Source organism: Aphelocoma coerulescens, chromosome 3 (genome assembly GCF_041296385.1).
Source record: "Aphelocoma coerulescens isolate FSJ_1873_10779 chromosome 3, UR_Acoe_1.0, whole genome shotgun sequence".
Taxonomy (NCBI): domain Eukaryota; kingdom Metazoa; phylum Chordata; class Aves; order Passeriformes; family Corvidae; genus Aphelocoma; species Aphelocoma coerulescens.
Window position 1 is genome coordinate 49,877,760 of NC_091016.1, and position 21,513 is coordinate 49,899,272.

At 40.5% G+C, this 21,513-nt stretch overlaps 2 protein-coding genes across 3 annotated transcripts in view; one reads left to right on the forward strand and one right to left on the reverse strand.

Annotated features, from left to right (window-relative positions):
• Positions 1 to 13,361, reverse strand: part of WDR27 (WD repeat domain 27) — a 53,029-nt gene extending 39,668 nt beyond the window's left edge. Inside the window, exons 1-10 of the mRNA XM_069008383.1 lie at positions 13,179 to 13,361; positions 12,185 to 12,326; positions 9,841 to 9,965; positions 8,426 to 8,477; positions 7,865 to 7,935; positions 6,850 to 6,964; positions 5,394 to 5,526; positions 2,296 to 2,399; positions 1,793 to 1,860; positions 735 to 868 (exon numbers count right to left, since the gene is read on the reverse strand). Of these exons, the coding sequence (XP_068864484.1) occupies positions 735 to 868; positions 1,793 to 1,860; positions 2,296 to 2,399; positions 5,394 to 5,526; positions 6,850 to 6,964; positions 7,865 to 7,935; positions 8,426 to 8,477; positions 9,841 to 9,965; positions 12,185 to 12,326; positions 13,179 to 13,361 (1,127 nt within the window). The remainder of the gene's footprint in view (positions 1 to 734; positions 869 to 1,792; positions 1,861 to 2,295; positions 2,400 to 5,393; positions 5,527 to 6,849; positions 6,965 to 7,864; positions 7,936 to 8,425; positions 8,478 to 9,840; positions 9,966 to 12,184; positions 12,327 to 13,178) is intronic.
• Positions 13,362 to 17,710: 4,349 nt separating this feature from the next.
• On the forward strand, positions 17,711 to 21,423 carry C3H6orf120 (chromosome 3 C6orf120 homolog). 2 transcript variants are annotated; one of them, XM_069010222.1, is made up of 2 exons: positions 17,711 to 18,053; positions 19,750 to 21,423. In XM_069010222.1, exon 2 carries the CDS (start codon positions 19,794 to 19,796, stop codon positions 20,349 to 20,351), a length of 558 nt encoding a protein of 185 aa, XP_068866323.1. In that variant the 5' UTR covers positions 17,711 to 18,053; positions 19,750 to 19,793; the 3' UTR covers positions 20,352 to 21,423. The 2 variants fall into 2 exon arrangements, with proteins under 2 accessions (XP_068866323.1, XP_068866324.1); XM_069010223.1 differs by lacking the exon at positions 17,711 to 18,053 and adding an exon at positions 18,359 to 18,569 and having other exon boundaries at positions 19,749 to 21,423.
• The last annotated feature ends 90 nt before the right edge of the window (positions 21,424 to 21,513 follow it).

Genomic DNA, 21,513 nt, shown 5'->3' on the forward strand with positions numbered 1-21,513 from the left:
AAAGTAGGAACTAGTGGAGTAACCCAGAGGTTATAACTCCATTCCACACAATTTCATGACTATAATTTCATTAAACATCTGCATTAATAAACTGGATGAGGGAGCAGAGTGTACCCTCACCATGTTTGCTGACGACAAAACTGAGACGAGTGTCTTAAAGAGCAGAAGGTTGTGTTGTCGTCCAGACATTTACTGTCTGGATAAATGGGCAGACAGCAACCTTGTGAAGTTCAACAGGGTGAAAGCAAAGTCCTGCAGCAGAGGAGGAACAAGCCTATGCAGCAGCATAGGCTGTAAGGCAGACTCTAGAGCCAAGCTCTGTGCCCAGTGGTCAGTGCCAGGACAAGAGGCCATGCACAAAACCTGAAACACAGGAGGTTCTCTCTGAACACTAGCAAACATGTTCTACTGAGCATTGGCACAAGCTGCCCAGAGAGGTTGTGGCGTCTCCCTTCATGGAGATATTCAAAAGTTGTTTGGACAAATGACTCCAAGTGGCTCTGCTTGAGCAGGGTGGTGGGACAAGATGGATGACCTGAAGAGGTCCTTCCAAACTCAACCATTCTATGATTCTGTGATTGCTCCCTCTCTATACAACTAAAGCGTGATAGGAAAAGAAGTAAAATCAAACCACGTCAACAAATAGTACTGCAGAAAACCATATGACACACTTTAGTGACAGATAAACAAATCCATAATCCAACATGAAGAAAAGAAATTTAACTATTCTGTACCTGGCAAGAACTGATAGACTTTTCTCATTTCCACATGGGATAAAATCACTGTGCTGAGTTCTCACCAATGCAGCAAGGTTAACTTCCAACACAGCAATCATATCTTCAAACATTGAGGTGAACAAACATAAAACCTGCAGCAATTATACCATAAATTAACATTCCATTTACTTTATAATTTAAGTACAAAACAATAACACATTTATAATGAATAAGGAAATCAATTTCTGAAATTTGTAAAAATTAGTCAAAAATATCCATGGATTTAGTCCTGAGGAGCATTAAGTTGTAAGAGTGATTAAAGCTATCCTTCAAAAATACATCTATGTTGCTTAAATGTGTTTTAAAAAACTTACGTACATAACAGTGACAGAAATTCCAACACCTCCAACACTAGAGACAGTTTTGCAGTAAGAGTTGAGAGACAAGAAATACACATGGAAGAAAGATTGGCTTCAGCAACATGATGAGAACATGCTAAGAACTGAATTTAAACAAAATCGTTCTCTAAAGCAAAAGACTTCTATGTTAAATATCTAGCCTAGATTGAGCTTATATCTGTAGGAAAACTGCAACATCAAAAGTGGAGTATACAGATAAGAATACCGTCCCTTTTATTAATATAATTTTTAGTGACTTTCAACAGAAATTTTCTCACAACCCAAATAGTTTTGACAGATCCTTTAGAAGGATTCAGAACTAATGCACCCTAACATTTGTTTGAAAAACAAGGTATAACAATATTAATATCTTTTTTTTTCCCTAAAAGATTTCCTCTGCTTCTCCAATGGTCATTCTCAACATTCAAGGTAGACCCTGAACACTGTAAAAATTCACCTTTTTCTTATTAATCATTTTAGACTGTATATAAGCTATGAGAGCTTCAAACTAGCAGATTCCATAATGAAGAATCAGCCCTCTTCAAAGACATTTCTGTGTAATTCACATTAAATAAAACAAATCTGTACATTAATCTGTCAGCAAAATGTCTAATTAATATTTATTGAAAATAACTGGAGCTGGTAAAATTATTAAAGCAATTTTTATTGCATACTCACCTTTTGATCAGCTGCCTTCCTTGTTATCGCACATGATCTGGCAATCCGAATGCTGAGGTCACTGTAATCTTTACCAACAAGAACATCGTGCTATAAAATAACATCTGCATTTCCAAAGAAAAAACCTATCATCTCTAAGACACACACAAAAAAATTACTCATACTAATTTGACATTACCCTAATCCAATCTCTTCAAAGTACATACTTCTAGCTTACCCTCAAATTATAATGGAGTACAGGAACATTCCTTGTGTTTAATATTCATGAAGTGCAAAATTGAATAAAAATTCATTGCTAGCCACTACACAGATCTAGTGCCAACGTCTTCTGAGAAAAGTCACTAGGGCCAGGAAAACATACAAAAACTATTAGGAAAAACACTATTAGGAAAAAATTTGGTTTCTATTGTATTATGCTATTTCACAACCTAATCCTTACACTATTTATGTCAGATAACAAAAGCAATCACATTATGGTGTAATCAGCTAGCTTATAAACATACCTCTGTAAGATAATGAAGCTTCTAATTCAAAGTTTGCCAAATTAATTATTAATAAGCCAGTAGAGGTTCCTATCCAAAAATAGCTCGTATTCAGGAAAGAATATCTATTAAAACAAGGAGAAAAAATATCTCTTAGTAGGATAAAGAAGCTTTTCTTGTTACCATACAACAAACAGCAATTAGGTTTTTTAATACTTGTTACCCAGTCCCAGTACAACAATAATAAAGCAGACACACACACACACACACAAAAATACATGAAATTTAAAGCTTTTTTTTTTCAAATCTGTAGCTCAAAGTTTCAAGCAAAACTGGTGAAATTTTTAAAACTAAGAGCAGAACACAATCCTTGATTTCATGTAAGTGCTTCGTGGCACATCTAAAACTGCACAGGAAATACTTTTCTTCTAAAATCACTGTGGTTTGTAAGAGATGGGAGATGCTGTAAAAGCACTGCATACACAAAGAGAAAATTCAAACCAAGAGGCAAACCCACTCATAGTTTACTTTTGCCACTCTTATATGAACACCCAAAAAGCAGTGAAATTCAATGTATGTTTTTACATAATTAAAGTACAAGAGAAAAGCCAGCACAAACTAAGGGGGAAAACCCCCAGGCAAGTCTGGAATGTCTGTCTCAGCCTGTGCTTACTGGCAGCACTATTGCAGTCAGGTAATGAAATCCAGCTTCTGCAAGCACCACAGAGTAAACCAACTGGTTACAATTTCAGTCAACACCCTAACAGAAGAAATATATTATCAAGCATAAGATAATTGCAACAAAATAACAGTTGTCATTCTCAAAAAACTAAAACTGTTTTGATTCCCCAATAAATAAAAATTGACATCAACATTTTAATAAATTTTCCAAATAGGAAACAGTAGACTTATCAGTTTTATTTGTAAAACCAGACCACAGGAGTTGAAGTAAGGATATGGAAAAATAGGAAGCTGTAACTTGGTATGAAAAAACTCACCATAGTGGTTTAGTACTATTTTTATTAAAAACAACACAAACAAAAAAAACAGACAAAAAAACCTCCCCAAATATATACAGTCAAATATGTTAAGAAGCAGACTGAAATAGACAGTTTCAGTTCTGGTTTTTGATACTTTTGATATGAATAGTTTTATTTGTGGCTTGCACTACTTTCATTACGGCAGTAACAGACTGATTCAATTTGCAAATTCTTTGAATTATTCATAAAGAAATGTCACTATCAAATTATTATGAACAACATAAAGTGATATATCCAGGAAGTTTACTTCACTCCCACTTTACAATAATAAAACACGTTGTGATGAGATTGCTCAGTATCAAAAAGCTTAGGAAAGTGTGAGATGCCTAATTTTGGACATCAGTGTTCCAAAAATGTTTCACTGTTGCTTTTCATTGCAGGCAGGAAAAGCAGTATATCAGGGATTTCTCAAGTGTTCAGGCAAATCTGAACCAGCTGCTGAAACCAACACACTCTATTTAAAAAATAAATACAAAAAAATATTTATAAATACAAAACTGTCAACCCAAAAGATAACAGAACCAAATTAATAGTAAGAATTTAATGGCCATGGTTGTTTATAAGCAGAACAAAACCTTCAACTGCGATGTGATAGCTGAAAGAACAAATAGACCTTAGATGTACAATGTGAAGCAGTAACATGTGGGTATGGGAAAGTGATGTTATCTCAATTCAGAAAATTATTTCAAATAATGTGTTACTGTGTATCCATTTCAGGCAACCATGTCCCAAAAGGGGACTGAAAAATAAATGAGATTGAGTCTCAGAAAATTTCAAGAGCAAATGCTAAAAATGTTACACAAAACATGCCTTATACAAGATGCAAACTATTTTATCCAGAAGTGCAGAGGTAACTTGTTCATGAGCTGTAATTTGCTGTCCAAGGAGAGAACTTGATAGTGGCTAGCACTGGACTATCAGAGTAAAAAACATACTAAAAGCCTGTATATGAAAAGAGAGTAATTCAGACTAGAAGTAAAATTGAAGGAGTCAGTTCCTGGAGCAACCTCACTCGGGACAGGACGGGTTCGTGTCATCTTAGAAGTTCAAATCAAACCTATAGTTGTGATGAAGACAAAGTTTTGAAAATTTGAGAGTGATATTACACAAGCAATAAGACAGACTGTAATAATTCATCATCTGGCCTTCAAGTGCTGTCACTGGAATAAAGTATGAGATGTGCATCTTAAAAATCACCACTTCCTTCCTCTCAATGGTGGTACTTCTAAATATGCAGGCACCATGAAAATAAGTGTTAATGATTACTTAAATTTGACATAGAGACAACCAAAATCATCCAACACTGCTGGATATTTTTCTTCTTTGTTTATCAAAAGTTGTTTGTATATCTAACCAGAGATTAATCAGTTCTGTCTGAATAACCCACCACAGAGCAAAGGTTAGGACAAGAGTTTTCTAAAACATGGTGCGGCTGAGAAATTTATCCAAGTGACAGTCATAAATTACAACACAAACAGGTTGTTCTTGGAGACTTCCTGTGGGAGTGTGCTAAACAGATCTCCAGTTACCTGATAATATGGTTCAACTTCTCTTCAGGAAAGAAATGCAATATAAAGGTTAATTCTACCTGGCTAACCAATTCCATAGGAATGAGTAAAAGCATCATGTTCTGAAAGAGTAGTGACAGAAATTTGACTGGAGCAGGTTATGTAGTTCAGAAATTATTTAAATTTGGAAGGCGTACTGACACAGTCACACAGTGGCTGCAGCAAACATTTTTAGAAAAGAAAACTCAAAATAAGTTTGATTTATTAATTACATTTTAACTCATCTTCCCTCATCATCTGGTTTCAGTAGATGCTAAAGTGTATATTCTCAATGACATTTTTATAAAATTATTTTTCAGAATAAAAACCAGTTTTAACTTTGTATCAGCTTGTGTACACTATCCTCCCAAGAGTGGGCCACCAAAACTTGCAGATCATTAAAAACATTATTTGATTTTTCTATTGCATTTTTCAAAAAATACTAAGTTGCAGTGAAAATAATTCAAGAACCAATAGGAACTCCTAGAAATAAATTCAAGCTAAATACTAGGTGGTATTTTAAAGGACTTACGTGTTTTCTTCATTATGGAAACATACAAAAAAGTCACAATGTTCAATTAAGAGGATAGGCAATGATGTTTCCACTGATCCTTCTTGTCTCATTTTGTCTGTTTTGCAAAGCTTGGAATTATTTTGCCCATCACCTAAGAAAGTCAACAATACCAGCTATCAAAAAACTAAGAAACACGGGAAACAGGATTCAAGAGAGAATTTGTAGCAGTGATGAAAAACTAAGACCACACTCAAGAAACTTCTATTTCAAAAGATGGATAAATCCTAAGGGCCAGCTTTCCTTGTTATTATGTGGGTTTTTTTCAAATACCTAGAGACAAAATCCAAAAAGCCTACTTATGGACTGAAAAGGAGTTTGCAGATTTTAGGCGTTTTCACCTCAAGAAGTGACACTGAAAGCCATATTCCAACAATCCTTAAACATGCTGGGTATCTTTCCACTAGCCGGAAAATTCCCTAGACACTAAAGTTACAACATAATCCAAAAGCAAGATGAAAATCCACCTCAATTCCCTGTTCCCAAGGAGTCTCCAATCCATTCTGCATGTGTAATTCACACTTGAGAACTATTAGCATTAAATTCAGCATTAGGCACAGACATTACATCACTCTCTTTCAAATATGAAAGTGAGATCCATAGATTTTAAATAATAACAAGAAATGTAGCAGCCTTTCTCCTTAGGTTAGGACTTTAGGATTATAGAAGCAGTACCACTAGGCAGGCAAGAACACAACAGTCATTGATCCAGAAAAAGAGGAAGCGAGGCAAACGAGATTTCCCTTTCCCTAAGAAAGCCACAGCAGTGCTGAGGGGATGGGTGTTCACACTGGCACCACAGCAGAGAGAGGGTGACCTCCCGTTGTACCAAGGCTGTCACCTGCTCATGGTGATCCCGAGGCAGAACAAGAGAGCTGTCAAACCAGTGTGGTATCAGAGAATCACCGTGCTGGGGTTACCAGGGCAGTCTTTAAAAACTCATATGTACTCCATATTATACCACTAGAAATATCACAGCCATAAAAATATCATTTCATGAAGTCACTGGTATGGATTAAAAAATATTTAAGAAAAAACAAAAAAAATAAAGAGATTCCTAGAAACTTCAAAGGTAACTGAGAAATGGTACTCCATTTAGACTAATTTTTAGGCAGTGGTTCCGTTCTCACTGAAGCCTTGGACAGTTAATTCAATAAAAAAACATAATAGTGCACATGATGCAATGTCTTATGAACAAATGCATTGGCCAAGAATTTATTATATACATAGGTGAGTAATTCCTTCCAGATACACCAATACCTAACTACATATCAGCTTCAGTAAGAATTCCATGCCATAGTCTAAGACTCATAAGTCTATCACTTACAATAAATTATCATGGTATAAAAAGCACACACTCAGTAGCCAGTAACAACTACACTATACCATAAACAGCATTCTAGGAACACTGTGCTACCTATTTCTTTGCCAGATTTCCACATTTTATTACAGAATTTCTCTTGTTCTTTCTTTAAGTCGATATGTGCTGTGCAACGGTAATTATGATCACTGATTAAACTGAAGATCCAAAGCTGCAAGAAAAAGAAAAAGTAATTGCAACAACATTTTGACACTAAATATAAAGCTTACATGAATACAAACTAAAGATCAAATATTTAAAACCGTGGAGGTAATTAGTGAACTTTTGTGTATGGCATCTCACCTTGGACAAGAACTTCAATTATATGTATTTCTAAGATTATTAAAGATAATCAAAGGGAATGTATTCTAAATCAGCAAAAGCAGCAATGATCAGTTTGAACTGTACAACTAATTCCCACATGTTATGTGTTTGAAAAAAGCTCCTTATAGACTATTTGCCACAACTAAAAATCACAGGTAACATGCATGTAATTGCTCACTGGATCATGTACATGGATTTCATTTATACCTTTCTCATTTTAGATACCACTATAGTTAAAGCTTTAATTTTCTTCAGAATTACTGAATAGTAACACTGAAGAAAAACAGCTGGAAAATATCACGTAAATATATTCTTGCCATTAAAGAAGAGGTGAAATGGATATTCATATTTACCACATTTTTATTAGAATTCCAACATGCTAAAATCATAGCCTCTTCCATTTATTGTCATGCATTTCTCTTTTTTTTTGGCCAAAATAGGGGAATCCTATTTTTCACCTATTTTGGGTTTTTTTAACAGATATATTTATCACCTCTCAGTGTACTCTTCTTACATAATCACTGATTGTGCTCTTAAAAATTTTCCTGGTTTTCAGGAAAAAGTTTCTGTTTTGTAATCGAGGTCTTATGTACCATTTATGGTTTACACTCAAAACACTGAATTATGCTTACTTAAATAATTCTTTTAGCAGTTCAAAACAGGCAGTTTGAGAACCTTCTTTATAGACAGAAACATTAATAATAGTTGACTCTTGACACAGAGACTGAGTTTAATGGACAATCCTTACCTGTCCCTCAGCACATCCAGTGATAATCTGTTTGCTTTCTTCATCAATTAGCAGACTTAGCAAAGGAAATGCTGCTCAAAAAAGAAAGATAAAAAGTATTTCTAGAGTAGACACAAATCAGATAATTAAAATATATGATTAAAAATTGCATCTTCCTATTCATAAAGACAGGGGGGTAAAGCCCTTACTGCAGTTCTATTGGCTGCACAGTGCTTTGTGTGCCTTAGCCTTTGTGCTGCTGAGGGCTTTCCGTTTGCAGGTCTCTGAACTTCCTGTCACCCAAGTTGCCATGGCAGGGTTTTCCTGCACCTGTCACCCAAGCTGCTGTGGCATGGTTTTCAGACTTGTTTATGAAAGTACACTAAAACTATCCACTGAGAAGCAGACTTTAAGGAAAAAATACTTACTGTTGGCTTTAAAGGATAGTATGTTTACTGCTACCTAGTCTACTAGAATTATTTTCACTAAATCAACCTAAAACTTCTATAATAATCATAGATTATTATTTAGAGATAGGAGGTTTTTGCTGTGAAAAAATACATTTAAAAATAGAAAACTTACCTGTTATTATTCCTGACTGATATATTAACTGGCTGGTAGAATAGTCCCACACCTTTAGATTAAAAAAAAACAAAACAAAAACAAAGACAAAAACAAAATAAAAAAAAAAAAAAAAGAAACAAACAGATATAAAGAAAATATAAAGATAGGTACCTACTTAGATGCCTACAGAAAATACAACTTTTAACAGCCATCGCGTGGTGAAAACAGAGAAATGCAGCCACTGAAAGTGATGTTCTTAGGAAAGAATTTTTTTCAGCACCTGCTTCCAACTATGATGGGTTTTGTTTAATTGATAAGCATCCCTGGTGAAAAGGGTGAAAGTCAGATGATCTGGATACACAAAGTATCACCTTTTCTTAGGTTGACCTCTCAGTGATTTTAGCTAAATTTATGAAAAGGTATACATGGAAAAGAAAAGAGGGGAGGGGTGCATTGCATACAATAACCCAATCCAATATTCCCAAAAGGTAAAATTCAGATCAATGTCAGCAGACTCAAAGGGAAATGTTTTCCTTCAGTTCAGCATATCTGAAACACTTCAGTTGAAGCCACACTGATCAAAATATTTTGTTTATATTTTCCAGATGATAATAATCACTGAAATAATACTTAACCATGGAAAGTTTTGAATATACAAAACCTGCATTGTTCTTTTAAAGAAGAGTAATTAATTTTTACTACGATTTCCCAAGAAATTCTAATAATGTCCTTATCTCCGTAAAGTCAAAGATGTTCTTTATTTAATCTTCAAAACATATTTAATGGGGAATAAATAAGACTATTTCACATATTCACTATTCTTTTTTAAGTTCATCTCTACAGTTTCCTTGCCTTAAAGGTTCTGTCTTCTGACACTGATATGAGCATATTTTTCTCCCATGTGCAAAATTCAGCAGCAGTTACCGGAGCCAAGTGGGCATCCAATTCAGCTAGTATAGCTTCATTCTGTGATTAATCAAGTCAAAAAAAAATACAGAATAGACTTCAACATAAAATTGGCTAATAAGTGTTTTAATAATCAACAACTGTTGCTAATCATTGACAAATTTGTTTTCAAAGTAAAATTCAGTAAGATTTTTCTGATTGAAACTGAAGCCCTGTATACCATCCTGCTGGCAAAGCCACTACACATTACATTTGCTTCTTCAGACTGAATGATATAGGAATAATTTTCAGATGACCTAAGAATATTTTCTACTTCTAAGTTATTGAGGTACTATTTCATTTCAATTCCTTAAACCTAGTCTTCTATCTGATATATGATGAATTATCAAGCATCAGTTCTACTTATTTTATGACACAAAATGAATGTTTTTGCTTAATTTGACTAACATTTCTGTATCATGATTTTATTTGAAAGCGAATAAGTAAAAGAAATATCAGTACCATGTCCACAAAGTATGGTATCTCACCTTTGCACTTAACATGTAGATCTGATTTCCAGCACATACTGCCACTTGTTGATCATCTGGGCTAAATCTTATATGAAGCACCATTCCCAAAAGAGTTCCTATAACAATTCCTCGAGGTGTAAACCCTGCAGCAATTGTATTGTTAAGGAGACTCAATGAGATACAAAAATCGGGTGCAGTGAGATCCTTAGAAACTTTGCATAGCAGTTACTAACCACAGAGCTGTCCCAGTTTCTGTTAGGAAGATGTACAGACAAACACACTGTTTAATTACACCAGGGTATTAGAAAGAAAAGTATAGAACTAAGCACCACCAGAATTCCTCCACCTGCCCTGTCACCTAGATATGATCTGGTGCTCTTTGAGATATTAATAATTGCCATTAAATCATGCTTTCATGCTTCCATTGAAGATTGCCAGGGAAAGGGTTTTTGGCGTAGGGTGATGTGCCCACTAGTGCCACATTGACTTTGGAGGAAAGAAATCCTAACTGAAGCACAGCATAACAGGGCTTTGAAAAATACCTCTTCTGGGAGAATATGCCAGCCACTCAGCCAACAAGTAAGGAGAATTTTCCTCCTCTGGTTTTAATTTTTCTGTGGGAAAAGGCTGAAAGAGGAAGTACAAGACTAAATATCATTACAGAGTCAGATAAGACAAGCTCCGAGAATAGGTCATGTTTCACTCCTGTCTTCATTATTTCATTCTGGTCATCTCACTGGTTCAAGCAGACTGGTTTCTGCAGATCCCTATTTTATAATGCTGCCTTTAATGTGAGGACAGTTTGGATATGTCATTAAATTCTAGGGTTTCATAGGGAACAGATTAGCTAGAATACAAACACAATAACAGGTGTCCTTTCAGGCTTTCATCTTAGATGCTGTGGAGTATTTTTTTACAGTTGATTAAGAGGTCAAGATCACACAAAGAATTCCTTAACTACTTTGACACAGTTTATAAGAAATAGTATGAGAAAACATGACAAGAACGTGCAGAGGACAGTCTGGGGAGACAAAGACTTTACAGCATCTGCTGAAGAGCCTGTATGTGGAGAGAAAATGAAAAAATCCAGCAGCAGACAATCTGGATGTCAGATGTCTTTGTATCAAAACTACACATACTCTTTATCTGTCTGCTACTTTCTATTCCTATTTTCTGGTTTTATTTCCTCCAAATTCATAGTTCCGTTTTATTCCCAGTTCCTGAAGCATCCTTTGATTCGCTATGTTACTCTTACATGGATTAAAATTTAATACTGACCTTTTTTTTATAAAAATCACTGATTTTGTTAAACTTTTCTTTACAACATGAGTTTTCATAGCAGATATATTTATATATATGTATATATATATCTCTGTAAATTCAAAGTGGAGCAGAGTACAAGCGAACTCCCTCACATTAAGTCGTCAGCAAATCTTTAACTATAGGTAACAAGGAGGAAACTTTTAATAGTGTGGGGCAACACCTTTTTTTTTTTTTTTTACTTTCACCATTCTTCTAGTTTCCAATGAATCGATTAATTTAAGTTTGCAGAGTGGTTAGCACTGTTCCCTAGAATCTAATTCCATTGGTTGAAGCTCCAAACCAAGACAGTGGTCAGGATACTAAAACTCCTGTTCTCTGTGTGTTATGTCACCACAATGCTCTTTCACTCATGCACTCTTCTCCCAAATCAGATACTTGCATTGGTCTCTCTCTCACACACACATGAAAACAGTGCTCCAGAGACAGAAGGAGAGGCAAATCAGGATGCAAAATACTGGTTCCACAAGTATTCCAGAAAAGGTAGTATTTTGGCGTTGCATATTTAATTATGCAGTACTTCTATGATTGACTTTTCTTCTGTCCATTTTACTCCACAATGGCAGAACGTCACTGCCTCTGCACTGTTTCTCTGTTTGCCCCGAGGTTGCCAGCAGGATCTGGCTCCCGCACAGCACCTCGGCCAGCTCCCGACCCAGCTCAGCATCGCCGCGGGGCCGCCGCCGCATGGGGCCGGTGGTTGTGAACGCAGCATCTCCAAGGAAAGTACAATGACAGGACAGGCTGCGCTACCGGCCTGGTTCCACTTGGCATTGCCGAAGAAGAGCGACAGAGAAATAAAGCATTAATGTGGCTGTTCGTGCTGCTGAATCTGAGTGGCTGAGGTGTGCTTCTCAGAAATAATGATCTTGTTATAGAAGGAGCAATGGGAGAAAAGGAGGTGTTGGGGGTGGCCTTCCAAGGTGGCTGTTGCTCAGAAACTGGCTGGACATTGGCCTGAGTCAGTGGTGGTGAATGATTGCTTTTGAATCACTTCTTTGTTTATATATATGATATATAAATTATATAAACAATACTCTACCTTCTTGCACTTTCTGTGTACATTCATCAAGATTCCACACTATCACACGTTCACGTGAGGCAGAGCAGACAAGAAGTGGATTGATTTTACTTCCAAATGACAATGCAGAAATTGAGTAATGATGCCCGGACAAATATAATGGCTGACAAATGTAGATAAAGAAGAGTTAAATGAATCACTTCAAACAAAGATTATGACTAATACAAAATTAAAAATGGATAATGTACATGAAATCAACACAACAATAACTAATTTTTATTTACAGTGTAGCTATACTGGGTTTGGCTGGGATGGGTTTGGCTGCATGGCACAGTGTTTTGGATTTTGTGACAAAAATAGTGATGATAACACAGCAATGTTTTGGCTGTTGCCAACTACTCTTTCCACAGCATCGAGGCCCTTCTCTTTTTTCCTACTTTTTCTCAGTTTCCTCATCCCAATAATAGGCTGAAGATCCATAAGATGTTGGGAGGGGACACAGCTGGAACTAATTTTTCAGTTTGCTGAACTGGTAAAGGGATATCCCCTACCATGGGATATTGTGCCCAGCAATAAAACTGGGGTATTGCATGCAAGAAGGTGTTGAGGGCCTGGGAGATTGATTCTAAGGCAGCTGTTGCTCAAAGCCTGTACTGGGATTGGTCTGCTAGTAGGGGGTGGTGACTGCCTTCATATAGCCTTTTTCTTTCTCTTCCCTTCACTCATTAAACTACCTTTGTCTCTACCTGTGACTTCTCATTTTTGTGCATCCTATGTTCTCCCCTACCCTGCTGGGAAGGAGTGAGCAGGAGACTGGGTGAGGGTTTAGATGCCAGCCAGGGCCAACCCACCACAACAGCTTATTTTATTCTTATCACAATAACAAAGTCCATAACAAATGCTAGTATCTTTCCAGCATTAAAGTGAAACCTAACATTTCTACATTACCCTCAAATATTTTATTTATGTCTTAGTTTAAAGCAGCAGCCTACGAAAGGCTCTATTCTAGCTTTACCTGAGCAGTGGCTGTGTTCCAGACGCATAACTCATTGAGATTCACAGGGAAAGCACAGAGGTGGTGACTGCATGCCAGCTGAAAGAGGGGCTCTGGCAGTTTGCCTTTAAACGAGTGTTTTTCGCAGACAACGTCAGGATTGCGGCTTCCTCCAGAGGCACAGCGGGCCCCGGCGCTCTCCATCCTGCGCCTGCGAACGGCCCCGCGGCAGAGCTGGACCACTGGGGCCGCCTTCCCCCGCCGGCTGCGTCCTGACCGCGGGGGCTCGAGGGCTGTCACAGCCCCGCTCGGAGCTCCCTCCCGCTGGGAGGCGGAGAGCCCCGGCCCGCGGAGAGCTCCGGCCCCGGCCCGCGGAGAGCTCCGGCCCCGGCCCGCGGAGAGCTCCGGCCCCGGCCCGCGGAGAGCCGCCCCGGCCCGCGGAGAGCTCCGGCCCCGGCCCGCGGAGAGCTCCGGCCCCGGCCCGCGGAGAGCTCCGGCCCCGGCCCGCGGAGAGCCCCCCCGGCCCCGGCGCGCCCGGCCCGGGCCGTAACCAGGGCAGCGCCGCCGCTGACGGGAGGCCGGGCGGCACAGCCCTCGCTCGCCCGCGGAGCGCGGCGGGCCCGCGGCAGCAGCCGCTGGTCCCCTCACCTGGGCAACGGGCCCCGCGACCGGCGACAGCCGCCCGGGGCTGCTTCCTGGCTCTGCATAGCGACGTCCTGGGCTGCACAGAAAGCAGCACGGCCAGACGGTCCAGGGAGAGGTCTGCCCCACTCGTGTCCCACTCGTGGGATGCCAGTTGGAGCACTGCACCCAGCGCTGGGGACCCCAGCACGACACAAGCAGGGACCTATTGGAATGGGACCTTAAGGACAGACGTGAACAGATCGCCTGTAAAGACAGGCAGAGAGATTTGGGGTTCTTCACAGAATCACAGCCAGAATGGGTCATGTTGGAACAGACCATGGTGGGTCATCTATGTCAACCTCCCTGCTCAAGCAGGGTCATCCTAAAGCACATGGCACAGGATTGCACCTAGACAGTTCTTGAATATCCCCATACCCTTATCTTAAGAGAGACTCTACAACCTCTCTGGGCAATCTGTTCCAGTGGATGGTCACCTGCATGGTTCTTCCTCATATTCAGATGGAACTTTTTCAGCCTGGAAAAGAGAAGGCTCCAGGGACACCTTATAGTACCCTGTGAATATATAAAGCAAGCACATAAGAAAGACAGAGAGAAACTTTTTACAGAGGTCTTTAGTGTCAGGACAAGGGGCAAAGACATTAAACTAAGAGGGAGTTGATTTGGATTGAACAGAGGGAGCATATTTTTCACAATGCGGGTAGTGAGGCACTGGAACAGGGTGCCCAGAGAAGCTGTAGATGCCCTACCACTGGAAATGTTAAAGGCCAGGATGGAGGAAGCTTTGAGCAACCAAGTCTACTCGAAGGTGCCCCTGCCCACAGCAGGGGGGGTTGGACTAAGTGATTGTTAAATGCACTTCCCAACCCAAACCATCTGTGGTTTTGTGATGCAGAGAACACAGCACAGACAGCACATGAAGCAGCATCACCAACAAGAAAAAATAATCTACTTGCCCCAAGTTGGTGGATGATGCCAAACTGGGGGGGAGCAGTCAGAAACAAGCTGATGAGAATTTCGTGGAGTCCAATAAGAATAAGTGGAATCCCACATCTGGCACAGAGTAACTCCATGCAAGATGAAATGCTGAAGGGTGGCTCTCTGGGAAGGGGCTCCCCAGAAAAGGATCCAAACATCCTGCTGGACAAGCTGAATATGAGCCACCACAGTGCCCTTGCAGCAGAGGCAGCCAACTGCATCTTGGGCTGTGTCAGTAATAGAGAGTAGCCAGCAAATTGTGGGAATTATCCTTCCTCTCTATTTGGCACCTGTAAGGCCACACCTGCAGTGCTATGTCTAGTTTTGGGGTTTTTGGTACAAGAAAGATCCTGAAGTACTGGAGCAATTCTAGTAGAGAGCAAGAAAAATGGTCAGGGAGCTGGAGAAAATGATGTACACAGAGAGGCTGAGAGAACTGTGTCTCTTCAGCCTGGAGAAGAGACAGCTGAGACTTTATTGTTGCCTACAACAACATAATTAGAGGATACAAGAAAGACAGAGACATACTTTTCTCAGAGGCACTCAGTGCTAAGCTGGAACCTGGGAAAACCCAATTACAGTTACATCCAATTAGTATTTAATTTTTTTTAAAATATCATGACAGTAGTTGAATATCAGAACAAGTTTCTGAAGAGAGGTTGTGTATCTCTATATCTGGTGTTGTCCAGGAGCCAAATGGACATGGCCCTGAGCAACCTAATTTAATTAGAACTGTTTTGAATAGGAAGGTGGATTGGGGGAGTCTGAAAGTCCCTTTCAACCCAGGTTGTGATTTTATAATCAAGTTTTTGTCTGTATCGACTTAAACCATTTTGATGCAGATCAGTCAATACCAACCTCAACTGCACTTCAAACAGATATTTTCTATTGGAATGTCTTTATTGTGTTCATCTGTAATTAACACTACAAGCATTTTTTCCTTACATAAGCATCTGATATATGTTATCACTGACAACATAGTCTCCCTGTCTATGTTAGTTTTGCCTGGAGAAAGCACCAGTCAAAATTCTCTTTTGTGTGTGCATGTGAATGTGGATAAAGCCACTGTATTGAGCACCAGCTGCACAGAGGCAACTCAGTGCTCTGCACATGACACTGTTTTTCTGAACTGTGACTCATGGCTGGGAAAATGTTATTGTTAATATGCTGGTGACAATTTTCATGAGCGATACAGTCATGAATATGTTACGACAGTTTAGTCATCGGTAAAGAAAAATAAACGCTGACACAGCAAAAAAGGTGTTGTTCTGACAGGGAAACAACTCCTGGGAGTCTTAAAGAACTTGTTCTGAAACATGTTGTGTCTCTGTATCAGCTTCTAGGCAGTTAAGCAATACTCCTCTTTAAAATTTTCACCTTACTTTATTTTCATCTTTCAATGTTTGTACCTTCAATACTTTCAACAACCTACTGTCCATAATAACAAGGGAACTAGCAGAAATCCAAGGAAGTATCACAGATCTTGAACTGATTTCTTGACTGATTATTAGTGACGTGTACATGTGCAGGGGGAATTTTTTACCTCACCACACCCCTATGAAACACCTCTGTTTCTGTGCAACACAATGCTAAAAGACCTTGGCTTCACACACTCCCTCACCTTGGGTACCCACCTATGACAAATCACAGAATCAGAGAACCAATTATGTTGGACAGGCTTGTGAAATTATTAAGTCCAGCCTATGACTGAGCACCACCATGTCAAAGAGACCATGGCATTAAGTGCCACATCCAGCCTTTCCTTACACACCTCAAGGGACAGTGACTCCACCACCTTCCTGGGCAGCCCATTCCAGTGTCTAATCACCCTTTCTGTGAAGAATTTTTCCTAGTGTCCAACCTAAACCTCCCATGGCACACCTTAAGGCCATTTCCTCTTGTCTAGCCATCTGTTGCCTGGGACCAACCCCCACCTGGCTACAGCCTCCTTTCAGGTGGTTGTAGAGAGTGATAAGGTCTCCCCCAAGCCTCCTCTTCTCCAGGGTAGACACCTCCAACTCCCTCAGCTGCCTCCCACGGGACATGTGCTCCAGACCCTTCACCAGCTTCATTGCCCTTCTCTGGACCCACTGCAGCACCTCCACTGAAATTGACATCCACGTGGAACATGAAAGACTGCTGGAAATAACAGTTCCTTATCGTATCATGCTTTTGTGTCCAACAGTATATTTCTACTGGTCTCAATACTCAATCATAAGAAGAACTTTAAAAATTAGGTCTAGCAATTTTAATTTTTTTATGGTTTAAGCAGAATAACAGTCTTTATAGGAACTTTTTAACAGTCTTTACAGGAACAAAACTGATTTTAAAAAAGCTAAAATTTATCAGAATCTGCATTTGGCAGTTTTATGTAGCCATTTAGTTTGAGCTAGGAATGAAGAGAACAAGTTACATGAGCATTATGAAATCAGAAGGCTTGGAAGATAGAACATTAGCTCAGTTAATACAGGGCCCTTGGGGTACATACACAGCCTCTCTTAAATCTCTTAGAACACAATGCACTTCATAAAGATTTCTTTTTTCCATTTCAATCTTTCACTCTTATTTATGATTTTAAGCAGCTCAGCCAAACCCAGGTAATTGTTGAAATCAATGGCTATTCAAAAGCAGTGTTGGGGGATTTGTTGCTGTCACACTATTTTTCTGTTCTGTGACCTCAGATCAGGCTTATGCCGACATTCAGATAAACTGCCGCTAACTAAGGGAGGGACACCTATCTCCAGCAAACATCTTACATCCAATTTCAGTGCAGCTGAAGGAAGGCTTCTCTAACTTCAGGCTTCCGCGGTGAAAAACGCTTCGCGCGTCCGTGCCCCGGTGCCGCCCCGCTGCCTCCCCAGGCCCTTCCCTCACCCGTAGCCCGCGCCCCGCCCCCGCCGCGCGCTCTCGCGATACCGTGGGCGCGGCCATGCCCGGGGCGGGGCGGGAGCGCCCGGCGGTTCCGGCGGCGTTTGGGGAGGGTGCGGCGGCTCCACCCGCCCCCAGCGACCGCCCCCGAGCCGCTGCGGGCCGGGCTCGGCCAGGCACCGGAGCGGCTCCCGGGGCACGCAGGGAGAGCGGAGTCCCGCCCTCCCCGTCGGCTCCTCAGCGCCGGCCTGCCCTCGGCCGCCGCGCTGTCCCGGGGCCCGCCCCGGGGAGGGGCTTTCCCGCGGGGCCCCGGCCGCGCTGCGCTACCGCACGTCCGCGGAGTCCCCGCTGCTCTGCCTCGCCGTGGCTGCGGCCTCGCCGGAGCCGGAGCCCCGCGGCAGGTCGGAGGTGAGCCGTGCCCCCGCCCCCGGCCGGCGGGGTAACGCCGGGCCCGACGCCGGGCCTGTCGGGGCCGCCCGGCGGGAGCGGCGCGGAGCCGCCCGCGTCCCCCGGAGCCGCCGGCGCCTCCCGCGGGGAGACGGGGGCGAGCCGGGGCGGGCAGAGCTGCTCGTTCGTGGCTCTGTCCAAGGTCTCTTGGAATCGCTTCTCCTCCCGAGCGCTGCGCCAGCGCCAGGATGCTTTCGTTCTTTGCTAGATAACTTTAATTATTTTCTGGTCAGATCTGGAGCTCCTCATGTGCCCCCGCTCGGCTTTTTCGTCACTACTTCGATGTACAAGTGACAGAGAGTCACCTCCCTGATGCGGGGAAAACAAAAGACTGTTTTTTCCTGTAGCCGTTGAGGGAGTTTTGTCAGTCTGGCAGGTTCAGCGAATGCTGCACCTCGTTCTTTTATGCTGTCTTTGCAGAATTGTGGCCCTGCAGTAGAGAGGCATCTGGAGCAGAAAACGTCGAACTACAGAAACGGGCATTTTTTTCTGGTTTTTTTCTCCCCTGGATCCATTCAATTGTAGAACTTCTGATGTTTAAGTGACATCTCAGTGGAAGTAATGCAGTTTGTTTTGATGCTAGCAGGGTACAAAACGACTTACAGGCAGCTTTCTGGTTTCAGATAATTGTAGTGTCCTTCTGGAAGGAATGAGGGGATGAGAATCTTCCTCTTAAACATGAAGGTGTTCAGGCTTGTGGCTTCTGTGATTTGCATGTCAAATTCAGTCAGCTGTATACTTTGGAAGCCTTCATCAAGGTTTAGAAGCTGCTGCTTTGCACACAGAGACTTAGTGCAGCTGTTCAGAGTGCTGGAGTGTGGCAGACACACTCAGGCTGTCTGTCTGGGAGTGTGCAACAAGTAGGGAATAGGCTGCAAGAACCTTGATCTTGCAGCAGTCCTTTCCATCTTCCCCTTGTCCTGATACCTTCAGCCTTATCTTTTGTATGCAAATGCTGTAAAGAGCTGACCATTTGTAACAAAATCTTCTTGAAAGTACGCATTTTTTTCAGGGAAAATATGCCAAATTTGGTCCTAGAAACAAGCCACACATCAGGGTCATAAATTAATGTATTACCTCATTAGATAATTTATTTTTATTTATAACTCCATCTCCATGCAAGTTGGAATGCCTACTGCTTCAAATCCACATCCAGATCTGCACCTTTACGGTCTTTTGAAGTTGAGAGGATGGGAGAACAAATAGGATCCCCTAGAGTACCTCATAGAAAGTTAAGCATCTTCAAGCATGCAAAAGCCTTCCTTTCCTTACTTGTTGGTTTGTTTGTTTGTTTGTTTGTTAAACTGAAGCTAAAATCATTATTAGGTTTCATCCCTTCTGGGTATCGGTCAAGTCTGGCATGCATGCGGGTAGAACGACTAGAGTCTCTATGTCAGTTCTGTTGCAAGAACACTGGCTGGATTAATTTCTGTTTAACCTTTGGAAATTTAAGCCATTTTATTCTGACAAAGTTCTGAATCTTAGCACTGGTTTCTGTGACTATTAAAAAATACAAGTTAATGTAACACACTTAATTGAAGTTAACTCTGTATGGATTAGAGAGGATTTATAAAAATTACCAAATTTTAAAAAAAGTAATATATTACTTCCAAGAAGGGAATATACTAAAATCTGAATTGTGTTTTGTATTCACAAGGTAGCACACGGGACACAGGAAGAATCCAAATACAACTTAAGACCATGGCAACACACTGGAGAAGAATCCTGACAGTATTTGTGACGGCTCAAGTACTATTGGTGGTAAATGCCTTTGAGGAAGAGGACATACCGGAGGAATGGATTCTTCTCCATGTTGTCCAAGGTCAGATTGGAGCAGGAAACTACAGCTATTTGAGACTAAATCATGAGGGAAAGATAGTTCTGCAGATGCGGAGTTTAAAAGGTGACGCAGACTTGTATGTATCTGATGTGACACTTCACCCCAGCTTTGACGAGTACGAGTTACAGTCTGTAACTTGTGGCCAAGACATCGTCCATGTGCCTGCACACTTCCGCCGCCCTGTGGGAATAGGGATTTATGGCCATCCCTCTCACCTGGAGAGCGAGTTTGAAATGAAGGTGTACTACGATCGAACAGTTGTACAGTACCCATTTGGCGAGGCTTCTTATAACCCTGAGGAGATGGAGGCAAACCAGAAATACTCACAGTCTACAGAAGATGAATCTCAGGATGAGGAGTCTGTTTTCTGGACTATACTTATTGGAATCTTGAAATTAATACTTGAAATTCTTTTTTAAATTGATACACACTGGACTTAAGTCACACTTCATCCTGTGGAATTGGTATGAATGACTTGCTGTAATATTTAATACTCGTTATGTTTCCTGAAGAGATATTCAGGTTACATTTCCTAAACCAGAAAGGAAGTGGGGAGAAAAAGCCATATTTAATTTTATATTGTAAATCCTCCCCAATAAGTAAAATGAGCAGCCAGCACAGTATTTGCAGTGCTCTTCAGAGATCAGGGCTTAAAAATGAATGTATAGTTGGGATCTTGTTAAATTCATATAAAATAGGTGCTTAGGAAAATCAATTCCAATTCAGTATTTTCTATTGTATTTTATAAAGAAAAATGAATAAACTACTGCACTTCAGTCCCCCTCTCAATTTAGATCATATTTAATAATAAAACCTGCTTCTTTTCTGAGCAAGTATCTCCAGTAAAACTGATTAGCAACGTGTTTGAGTGTATTCATGAAGTTGAGGAGCTTAGGGTGAAGGAAGGAGAAAACAATCAATCACCTAAGGGAATAGATGGTCTGTATTTTGACTGCATGTGCTCTAGATCACATCAGCCATCTGTCAAACAGGTTCGTCCAGTCACTCATAACCACTACAAATCCATGACCTGAATCAAGTGCATGTTGCTTCTTTGCTGTTACTGCAGGGAGAGGGAGCCTTCAGCTGTTGGTACTTGTCAGTATGACATTGTCATCTCTGATTAAAAACAACACAGCATACAGGTATCTTGAACTTGAGAGGGGCTTTCTTACACTTCCCTTGATAGCTTTTTGTGATTGATTTTTTTTTTCAAGCACATATTTATGAATAAGTCATTAGCCTGCAAGGAAAATTTCTGCTGAAAGGGATTTGTAGTATCCTGTTGGAAGGTCATCTCATGCCCACTTTTTCTTAGAAGTTACTTTTTCCAGGAATACTTTTTTGCTTTGGTCGAGTCTTTCAAAATAACCAGTTGCTATGCAAATAAACTATATTTAAATTGCTCTGTAATTTTCTTTTCACAGAGCTTACTGATGAGTGCACTGAAATAAACAAGTATGTTACTATAATTTTATACAAATGCATGTATAATTTAAATTTCATTACTGAAAGACTTCTCTTTTTGGGTGGGAATTTGGTTTGTCTATCTCAACATCTGACAGGACATTAGTGACTTGT

What these genes read in the sequence shown, in the direction of transcription:
- C3H6orf120 (XM_069010223.1), top strand. Translation starts at nt 18,498, where the DNA reads ATGCTGTCTTTGCAGAATTGTGGCCCTGCAGTAGAGAGGCATCTGGAG. An exon ending in AAACGTCGAACTACAGAAAC is followed by an intron (nt 18,570 to 19,748) that starts GGGCATTTTTTT and finishes TTGTATTCACAA; the next exon opens with GGTAGCACACGGGACACAGG.